Source organism: Elephantulus edwardii, unplaced genomic scaffold, assembly GCF_000299155.1.
Source record: "Elephantulus edwardii isolate Elephantulus edwardi_28Jun2011 unplaced genomic scaffold, EleEdw1.0 scaffold00208, whole genome shotgun sequence".
NCBI classification, from domain to species: Eukaryota; Metazoa; Chordata; class Mammalia; order Macroscelidea; family Macroscelididae; genus Elephantulus; species Elephantulus edwardii.
This window is the reverse complement of record NW_006399958.1, coordinates 2,231,746-2,241,957: the sequence shown is the minus strand read 5'-3', so window position 1 is coordinate 2,241,957 and position 10,212 is coordinate 2,231,746. Positions and strand designations below refer to the sequence as shown.

The window sequence follows — 10,212 nt, the reverse complement described above, 5'->3', positions numbered from 1 at the left end:
TTCTTTTTCTTCCTTCCTTCCTTCCTTCCTTCCTTCCTTCCTTCCTTTTCTTTCTTTCTTTCTCTCTTTTCTCTCTCTCTCTCTTCTTTTCTTTAACAACATTAGTTGCAATTCCCTCAGTGTAACAACATTTTCTCTTTGTTGCCCAATTTCCATTCTTCTTTCTTCCCTGCCCCTTCCTGCCTGTTGAGGTATTGTCTTTGGGCAATTGCAGCGTTTTTTTGTCTCCTGGGATGGATTGTTCTGAGGAATACATGCCTTACAAGTGTTATTGTTCCCTGTATAGGTCTGTCATTTGGGGAGGGGATAGTCTGTAGGGAGTTATATCTACAGGCTGTATTTATCTTGAATCCACAAACTCTGAGGGTAATCTCTCATGAGACTTACAAAACCCACTAGAGAATCCGTTATGAATCTTTTCTGACTTCACTGAGAGTAAGACAGAGAATTCCCTTTGTCAGCCCAGCACTAACCTCTGTGCTACCAGGACGTCTCAGAGCCCCCGGGGTGGGGGTAAGAGGGACGAAAACCCACTGCCCTGTTGATCCCAACACTGACCCTGCTGGACAGAGTAGAACTGCCCCCCTTGGGAGTCTCCAAGGTTGTGAATCCCCAAGGAAGGAAAACTCAGCTCAAACTCATTCCTGCTGGAGCCAAATCATAGCTGACCCTCTGGCAGGTTTTTTCCCCCCAGAGGCTGTAAATTGCATCTTTCAGCTGGTGGATTTGAACCACCTGCCTTTTGGGTTGGCAGTGCAACTCCTTACCCACTAGGCCACAGGCTGGAAAGAGAAGCTGGTGGGGTTTGAACTTCCAACCTTTCCAAAAGCAGTGGAATGTCTAATCCACTGTAGCACCAGAGCTCCTTTAAGGTGCCTGAAAGAGGGTGAAAAAGAGTGGGTGGGCAAGATCTGGGTGACTGAGGGTCAAAAACAGAGTGGGTGGGCAAGATCTGGGTGGTTGAGGGTCAAAAAAAGAGTGGGTGGGCAAGATCTGGGTGACTGAGGGTCAAAAAAAGAGTGGGTGGGCAAGATACGGGTGACTGAGGGTCAAAAACAGTGGGTGGGCAAGATCTGGGTGGTTGAGGGTCAAAAAAAGAGTGGGTGGGCAAGATCTGGGTGATTTGAGGGTCGAAAAAGAAGGCTGCTTTATGTTTTAATTTTCAAGACTTAAAAAAATTCTTTTTGGTTGTATTGCACTAGGAGATCTCTCCCTTTCCCTCTCTTTTCTCTTTCTCTCACCTCTACAAAATAAAATGCCCTCAACTAAGAAAAAAAAAGAAAGAGAAAGAGTGGGTGGGCAAGATAAGGGTGATTGAGGGTCGAAAAAGAGTGGGTGGGCAAGATAAGGGTGACTGAGGGTCGATTCCTCCGGAGTGACAAGTGGTGGTGGGGGAATGGGGGGCGTGAAGCCCGGGATCTAAGAGGCCAGGGGCTGGACCCCAGGGCCTGGTCTGAGCTGGCCCCTCCCCGTCCAGAGCCGCTGCCCCAGCTGTCCGTGCAGCCCCCCGCCCCGGAGACCGAGGAGGGGGCGTCCGAGCTGCGGCTGCGCTGCGCGGGGTGGAGGCCGGGGCGCGGGGAGCTGAGCTGGAGCCGGGACGGGCGCGCCCTGGAGGCGGAGGACCCCGCGGGCGCCGAGCCGCCGCGGATCCGCACGGAGGGCGACCAGCTGGTCATCGCGCGGCCAGCGCGCAGTGACCACGCCCGCTACACCTGCCATGTGCGCAGCCCCTTCGGCCACACGGAGGCCGCGGCCGACGTCAGCGTCTTCTGTGAGTGGGGCGACGCGGTGGTGGGGGGAGGGCTCAGTCCCCGCGGGCCCTGGTGGACGCCAGAGTGACCCCCGTGCCCGCTTGACCCCAGACGGCCCCGACCCGCCCACCATCACGGTGGCCTCGGACCGTGACTCCGCCCCCACCTTCTACGTCACCGCGGGCAGCAACGTCACCTTGCGCTGCAGCGCCGCCTCGCGGCCACCCGCCGACATCGCCTGGAGCCTCGCCGACCCCACCGAGGCCGCAGTGCCCGCTGGGCCGCGTCTCCTGCTGCCTGCGGTCCGGCCGGGCCACGCCGGCGCCTACGCCTGTCTGGCCGCGAACCCGCGTACTGGACGCCGCCGCCGCTCGCTGCTCAACCTCACAGTGGCCGGTGAGCGCGATCAGGGCGGGGCTAAAGCAGAGGGAGGAGCACCTAGACTAGGGGGCGGAGCTAGGGCGGGACAGTCACTGAGGGGCGAGGCAGGACGGAGGGGCGGGTACCTAGACTTGGGGGCGGAGCTAGGGAGGGTCAGGGAAAACCAAAGGGCGAGTATCTAGAGTGGGAGGTGGAGCTAGGGCGGACAGTCACTGAGGGGCGGGGCCAAACCAGAGGGGCGGGTACCTAGACTGGGGTGGAGCTAGGGCGGGGCAGTCATTGTGGGGCGGGGCTAACCCGGAGGGGCGGGCATTTAGGCTAGGGGCGGAGCTAGGGAGGGATGCTTACGGAGGCGGTTACCTAGACCAGAGGGGCAGTGCTCATGGGGGGCGGCAAACATAGGGGCGGGGTCAGGGAGCAACTCTCTCTGAGGGGCGGGGCCAGCAAGGGGCTGACATATCCTGTGAGTGGCCGAATCAAGCCAGAAAGATAGGTACCTGATTCAGGTGGCCAAGGACGAGTACCTGGGTGAAGGTGGGGTTGGAAAAAGGAAAAGCAAAAACGTGTACAGGGATAACCAGGAAGAGCAGGGCCCCCAAATCCGAACACATATCCAAACCCACAGCCATAGAATTGAGTTCTACTCATAGCAACCTTGTCTGACAGAGCAGAAATACCTTAGAAGGTTTCCTAGGGGCCAGCAAGGGACCAAGATACCTACGAAAGGGCATCACCCATAGAGAAGACAGGGCCAATGGGGGGGATTATCTGGGATAGGGCTAGAAAGGGTTCAGGGATACCCGAAGGGAATGAGGCCAAGGCAGAGGGGCTGGTGCCCTTTAAGAAAGAGGAGGTGACCCAGGGACTAGACAGGGACAGTAGAGAAGGAGAAGGATGCCCAAGGGAGGGATGACATCCGAGGCAAAGGTAATTAGCAGAGGTAGTGGGATCAGTAAGGCGAGCAGGTACGGACTTCACTTCAAAGAAGAGGAGAGAGGCCAGCCAGAAGGGTGGGATACCTGGGGAGAGGGTGACAAAACAGGAGGAAAAGGTGCTTACAGGAGAGAACAGGGTCAGCTGGGAGGGGTTAGTGTACCTGGGGGAGGGGCAGAGCCAGCCAGGAGAGGTGGAAGATTCTCCAAAGAGTGTGTATGCCCAGGAGAAGGGACTGGTCAACAAGGGGTGAGGAGATTGCTGGACAAGAAGTATTGTCAGAAAAGTAAGGAGCTGAGTGACATGGGAAGGATCTAAATGACCTGACATGGGAAGGGTCTAAATGACCTACGTTAGTACAATATTTCTACAAAAATAATAGCACGTTTTACATTTGTGTGCCTACTGCTGCCTCCTCTCAAGGTACTTTTGTAAATGTTGTTGTTGTTGTTATGTGCCGTCAAGTCGCCTACGACTCATAGCGACCCTATGTACAACAGCCCTAAACCCTTCTCGGTCCTGTGCCAATCTCACTGTCTCCAACACACCCACCCCCATTACCCCAGTCACTGAATCAATCCACCTCATAGAGGGCCTTCCCCTCCTGAGCTGTCCCTCCACCCTCCCAAGCATGACGTCCCTCTGCAAGGGCTGGTCCCTCCTTGCAACATGTCCAAAGTATGTCAGAATCCTTGCCTCCAGGGAGCAGCCTGGCTTCACCCTCTCCAGGTTGAACCTGTTTGTTTTCTTAGCAGTCCATGGTATATTCAATTTTCTTCTCCAACACTACAGCTCAAAGGCATCAATTCTCCTTCTATCATCCCTAGTCACTGTCCAGCTCTCTGATGCACAGCAAGTGATTGCAAAGACCATGGCATGTATCAGGCACACCTTAGTCTCCAGACTGACATCGTTGCACTTTTGTAAATGTACTGTGGTAATTTTTTAACAGCAGGACCTACAAGTACAAGGGCTGACAAATTTGGGACAAGGGAAGATGAGAGAGCATGAAAATGGATTTACCTGTGTTCTAACAAAGAAGAGGCAGTGTAGCCAGGGAGAATGAGTGGATGGAGAAATGAAGGGGGTCAGGCTGTGTTTGAAGGTCAGGGTGCAATGATGCACAGCGTGGCTTAGACTTTCCTGGAGACAAGGCGGTCAAGTGGTCAAGTCGCTCCCTCGGGGATGGGGTTACTGGGTTCAGCTAGAGACTGTGGGTGGAGCTAGGTGAAGGAGGGGTGGAGCTAATGTGCCAAGCCTGGAAGCTGTATCCTCCTTCGTTTTTTCACTTTCCCAGATCTGCCACCCGGGTCTCCAGAGTGCTCAGTGGAAGGTGGCCCTGGGGACCGTAGCCTCCACTTCCGCTGCTCCTGGCCCGGAGGGGTCCCCGCCGCCTCCTTGCAGTTCCAGGGTCTCCCCGAAGGCGTCCGTGCAGGCCCAGCGCCATCTGCGCTCCTGGCAGCGGTCCCCGTCCATCCCCAGCTCAGTGGCGTCCCGGTCACCTGCCTCGCTCACCACCTGATGACCACGCGCACCTGCACCATCACCCCAGGTGAGAGCGGGTGGGGCTTTCTGCGCCCCTTCTTCTTGTTTTCTGTCAAATGGGAACCAGCCGAGCTGGTTTTCAAAGGCAGTAAATCCCAGGGGAGGAGATTACCCATCCTTTTTCCGAGGAGCAAAAAGTGGATTCGAACCGCTCACCTTTGGGGTTGCAACAAAGCTTCTTAGCACTAGGACCGCGTTAAACCCAGGGTGAGGGCTTGCCTTACTTACAGAGCCTCTCCTCCTGCAGAGGCCCCCCGAGAGGTGCTGCTACATCCGCGGGTGGAGGAGACTCGCTCCGGGGAGGCGGAGGTGGCCCTGGAGGCCGCGGGCTGCCCCCCACCCTCCAGAGCATCCTGGGCGCGGGAAGGCCGGCCCCTGGCCCCCGGAAGCGGAGGTCGCCTGCGGCTCAGCCAGGATGGACGGAGGCTCCTTATTGGCAACTTCAGCCTGGACTGGGACCTGGGAAACTACTCGGTGCTGTGCAGCGGGGCGCTGGGTGCCGGTGGCGACCAGATCACCCTGATTGGTGAGCCCCATGCACTTCCTACACAGCTTGCGCCCCGGAAAACTCTATGACCTTTGATAAATGTCCATAGTTGTAGAAGAAGGAGCTTCAGGCCTTGTGTTCATAGGGTCACAACTCATATAGAGTCGGTAGGAGTTGTGCTCGCCTGGAAGGCAATCAACAACAACAATAACAATTATCTCCTAGACCCGGGAGACCAGGCTCCCAGCCCCTCCTCCCTCAAACCCAAGAATCCCAATCCCCACCCCCTCCTCCCTCAGACCCTGGAGTCCTCACCCCCAGCCCCTCCTCCCTCAGACGCTGGAGTCCTCACCCCCAGCCCCTCCTCCCTCAGACCCTGGAGTCCTCACCCCTAGTCCCTCCTCCCTCAGACGCTGGAGTCCTGACCCCAGCTCCTCCTCCCGCAGGCCTGGCAGTCTTGACCCCCAATTCCTCCTCCCTCAGACCCAATTGTCCAGCACCTCTATCCTCTCCTCCCTCTTCCTTCAGACCCTGAAGACCCAGCCCTAGCCCCTCCCCCCCCAGACCTGAGAGTACTGACCCCCTCCTCCTCCTGCAGACCTGGGAGTCCTCGTCATTAGCCCCTCCACTTCCCTCAAACCCTGGAGCCAACAAACCTCAAGCCCTCCTTCCTCAGACCCAGGGGTCCCTGCCGCCTGCAGGCATCCAAGCCTTCAGCCCCTCTTTCCTCAGATTCAAGAGTTTAAGCACCCCCATACCTCGCCCCCTCCGGAGCCCAGTTCTCAGGCTCCTCCTCCCCCAGACTCGGGAGCCTGGTCCCCCTCCAGCGCTCGCCCTCAGTCCCCTCCTCTCCCCCAGGACCCTCCATCTCCTCGTGGAAGCTGCAGAGAGCACAGGACGGGGCGGTGCTCACCTGGGATGTGGAGCGTGGGGCTCTGATCAGCGGCTTTGCGGTGCAGGCGAGGCAGGAGGGACTGGACGCAGGCAGAGCCCCCACCTACAATAACTGGGTCTCCCTGCTGGTCCTGGGGCCTCGCGAGCGCTCCGCCGTGGTGCCCCTGCCACGGCGAAGACCCAACTCCTGGGCCTTGCGAATCCTGCCCACCCTGGGGGGCCAGCCAGGGACCCCTTCACAAAGCCGGATCTACCAGGCCGGTGAGTGGGGCTGTGGACGCATTCCCTTGGGCTTCCTCCCAGCTCTCCAGGATCCCTTTTCCACCCTTCTCACCCTACTTCTCTTTACCTAAACTCTAAGCCCAGAATATCCCAGCGTCTTAATCTCAGACTTCATTTCTTTCTGTGTTTGTTTTCAACGTGAACCAGTCAACATGTAGAGCTTTGCTGTGTTGTTAATGTTTAAGCGAACCCTGACTCCTGATGGCCTCATGTATGCGGACTAGATCTGGTCTGTGCTGTTAGGAGCTGGCCAGTGGACTGTTTCCCAGCGACCCCACAAAGAACAAAACTCTGCGCTGTAGCCTTTTTAAAACCAAACCCATCACCACTGGGACACTATGAACTCACAGAACCTGCAGGACAGAGTAGAACTGCTTCATAGAGTTCCTAGGGCTATGATCTTTACAAGAAGCTCTCATGACTTATGCATAATCAAAAGGTGAATGGTTCAAATCCACGAGCTGCTCTGTAGAAGGAGGCAAGGATTCTGAGGCTTCATCTGACGTACTTCGGACATGTTGCAAGGAAGGACCAGTCCTTGGAGAGGGACGTCATGCTTGGGAGGGTGGAGGGACAGCGCAGGAGAGGAAGACCCTCGATGAGATGGATCGACTCAGTGACTGGGGTATTGGGGGTAGGTGTGTCAGAGACAGTGAGGTTGGCACAAGATAGAGCAGGGTTCAGGGCTGTTGTGCGCTATGAGTCGCAAGCGACTCAACAGCACACAACAACAACAACAACAACAACAACAACCCTCTCTCTATACCTATTCAATATAAATGCCGAAAAGGTTATCCAGATCAAACTCTACCAAGAAGAATGTGGCATCAGGATTGGAGGAAGACTCAGCAACAATCTGTGTGCCGATAACAGAGATGGTGAAGTTCGAGCAGAATAGGATGAGGTTCGGATCTGTTGTTCAGCGGTCATCACTCTGAGTAGATGCTGACGACACCTAACGTCGACTAAGTAAAAGGTCGGTGGTTCAAATCCACCAGTAGGGAAAGATGGAACTGTCTGCATCCGTAAAGGTCTTAACCTCGGAAATCCTATGAGGCAGCTCTGCTCTGTCCTTCAGGGTCACTATGAGTCAAAATAGAGTGGACAGCTGTGGATTTAGTGTTTGGTTTCCAGAAGAGGGGCAGAAGGTCTGATTCCCTGAGGGAAGAGGCAGTTAGGGGCTTAGGAAACGTGGGTGCAGCCCTGGCCCCTTGCCCCCTTCTCTCCCTTCTTTCTGCCCCTTCCAGGTCCCACCCTGAGCCCTGGGGCCATCGCTGGCATCGTCCTAGGCTCCCTGTTGGGCCTGGCCCTCCTGATCTCTCTTCTTGTCCTGTGCATCTGCTGCCTGTGCCACTTTCGGGGTGAGTAGGAGGTCTGCTGGACAGGCAGATGCTGCCACGGGCATTTGAGAGGGTCCCTAGAAGGAGGTTCATCGGAAACTGAGATGAGCCAATCAGCACCACAAATGGTCGCGTCCCATTAGCTTCTTCTCAATTATCAACCAATCAGAGTCAGTCAGGTGCCACCTCTCAGACCAGCCTCCCTTGCCATTGGCTGTCCCCCTTTTTTGAGCAACCAATCATGTATTCTCATTTTCCTTCCTCCTCTTAGGAAAAGCACCTAAGAAGCCGCAGCAACCTCCAACCCTGACCCCTGTGGTCATCCTACCAGAGAAGAAGATGCGGAGTGTGGTGACTCCAGTGCAGACTCCGCGACCTCTGCCCCCCAAAGTCCCCACGAAGGAGCATAGTCCAGTCAAGAGCCATCCAGTGAGTGTGGGTGCCCCAGTTTCCCCAAATCTGGGGACCTCCTTTTTTTTCTTTCTTTCTAGTTGGAGATGAGACTCCCAGGAATTCCCCAGTTATAATTCACAGTTCACAAAAATTTATAAAATATTACCTATTATTTATCTGTTATCCATTCAAAGAATTTGAATATGAGTTTCATGTTCTCTCCACGGTCTAGAACAGAATTTTCACTTTAATCCCATCAGAGCTGGGCTTTTGAATATATTATCTCCCCCAAGGGTTGTTGTTATGTGCCATCGGGTCGCTTGTGACTCGTAGTGACCCTATGTACAAGAGCCCTAAACGCTCTTCTATCCTGTGCCAACCTCGCCATCTCAAACGCACTCATTCCCACCACCCCACTCATAGAATCGATCCGTCTCATCGAGGGTCTTCCTCTCCTGCGCCATCCCTCCACTCTCCCAAATATGATGTCCCTCTCCAAAGACCAATCCCTCCTTGCAACATGCCCAAAGTATGTCAGACGAAGCTTCAGAATCCTTGACTCCAGGGAGCATTCCGGCTTCACCCTCTCCAGGACGAATCTGTTTGTTCTCCTAGCAGTCCATGGGATATTCAACACTCTTCTCCAGCACCACAGCTCAAAGGCATCAGTTCTCTTTCAGTCATCCTTATTCACTGTCCAACTCTCCGATGCATCGCACGTAATCGGCCAGGCTTTTATTTTCCCTTTCCAAATGGAAGGAAGTCAGATAATTTCCAAAAGCAGGCAGAGGTTAAGGACATGAGCTGTGTCACATCCAGAGTGACTCTTGATGTCCTGCTTCCTCTCTCTCTCCCAGGCCTCAGGTCCCAGCCCGGTCATCTCTCCTGGTCGCGTCTCTAGAACTGTGCGGGCGGCCACCCAGGTGTGAGCAGGGCTGTGGTTGGCTGTGCCCTAGGAAGTGTGGAACTTCCTCTTCACCCTCAGCAGTGGCTGTGACTTCCTGTCTTGCCATAACGGAAGACTGGACTCCCAAAGCAAGCCTTCCCGTCTCCCCCTCTCACCACCAAAGAGCTCCATATGTCTTTATATAACAGCTTGAAGAGATGAGACTCCTGAGCTGGCAGAGATGCCTGCTGATTCAACAACTGTGGTTTGCACAGTACGGCCAGATAGTACTGACTCCACCGAAGACGGAGTTGTTGGGGAGAAAAGCCCAGCACAGTTTCTGAATACTTCTCCGTACACCCACCATCCCCTCTCCCAGGTCATGCGTGGTGCAGTGGTTACAACATTTGACTGTTAAGAACAAGTGAGCAGTTCCAAACCCACAGCTAGATACTCCATTGTGGGGGGGGGGGAAGATAAGACATTCTGCTTCCATAGATTCATCATTTATTTAAAGAGCCCTGAGAATCCTAAAGTGATGCTCCCAGCGTTGTTATAAGTTGGAATCATGGCTGTTATTGTTAGATGCCATCCAGTCGACTTCAATTCATACCCACGCAGTATACAACATAACGAGACACTCTCCCAGCCTGTGCTCTTCTCACAGTCTCTGCTCTGCTTAATCCCATTGCCGTCACCATGTTCATGTGTCTTGCTGAGGCCCTTCCTCTCTTTCTTGGACTCATTACTTTTGCAAGCAGGATATCCCTTTCCAGGTGCTGGTCTCTCCGGATAACATGCCCAACGTACGTGAAGAGGATGTCATGAGATCATCCTGACTTCTAAGGAGAACTCCGGCTGCACTTGTTTCAAGACAGAGCTTAGTCTTTTTGCTAGTTCATAGTGTCTTCACTACTCTTTGCCAACATCATGATGCACAAGCATCCGTTCTTCGTTGATCTTTCTAATTCACTGTCCAACTTTCACATGCATATCAGGTGAGTGGCAATACCCTAGCTTGGGTCAGATGCACGTTAGTCTTCAAAGTGACATCTTTATACTCTGTAAGACTTTAAAGAAGTCCGTAGCAGTGGTTTTGCTTGTTTGTTTTGTGATCCAGTTGTTTTTTTTTTTTTTTGTTGTTTTTTACTTTTTATTGTATTATTTTTACGTGTACCGTCAAATCAGATCTGACTGGTACAGGAGGAGATTGCCCCCTCCTTCTCCAGCAGAGCATCTGGTGGATTTGAACTGCATACCTCTGGGATTACAATGCAGCTTCTTGCCACTAGGCCACCAGAGCTCCCGTGATCCAGTTTT

The 10,212-nt window shown here is 54.3% G+C and overlaps 1 protein-coding gene across 1 annotated transcript in view; it reads left to right on the top strand.

Moving 5' to 3' along the window:
- The window catches only part of VSIG10L (V-set and immunoglobulin domain containing 10 like), a 10,984-nt gene extending 2,049 nt beyond the window's left edge, over positions 1 to 8,935 (top strand). The window contains exons 3-10 of the mRNA XM_006897364.1: positions 1,478 to 1,771; positions 1,863 to 2,147; positions 4,363 to 4,617; positions 4,858 to 5,136; positions 5,956 to 6,252; positions 7,521 to 7,634; positions 7,885 to 8,042; positions 8,864 to 8,935. Of these exons, the coding sequence (XP_006897426.1) occupies positions 1,478 to 1,771; positions 1,863 to 2,147; positions 4,363 to 4,617; positions 4,858 to 5,136; positions 5,956 to 6,252; positions 7,521 to 7,634; positions 7,885 to 8,042; positions 8,864 to 8,935 (1,754 nt within the window). The remainder of the gene's footprint in view (positions 1 to 1,477; positions 1,772 to 1,862; positions 2,148 to 4,362; positions 4,618 to 4,857; positions 5,137 to 5,955; positions 6,253 to 7,520; positions 7,635 to 7,884; positions 8,043 to 8,863) is intronic.
- The last annotated feature ends 1,277 nt before the right edge of the window (positions 8,936 to 10,212 follow it).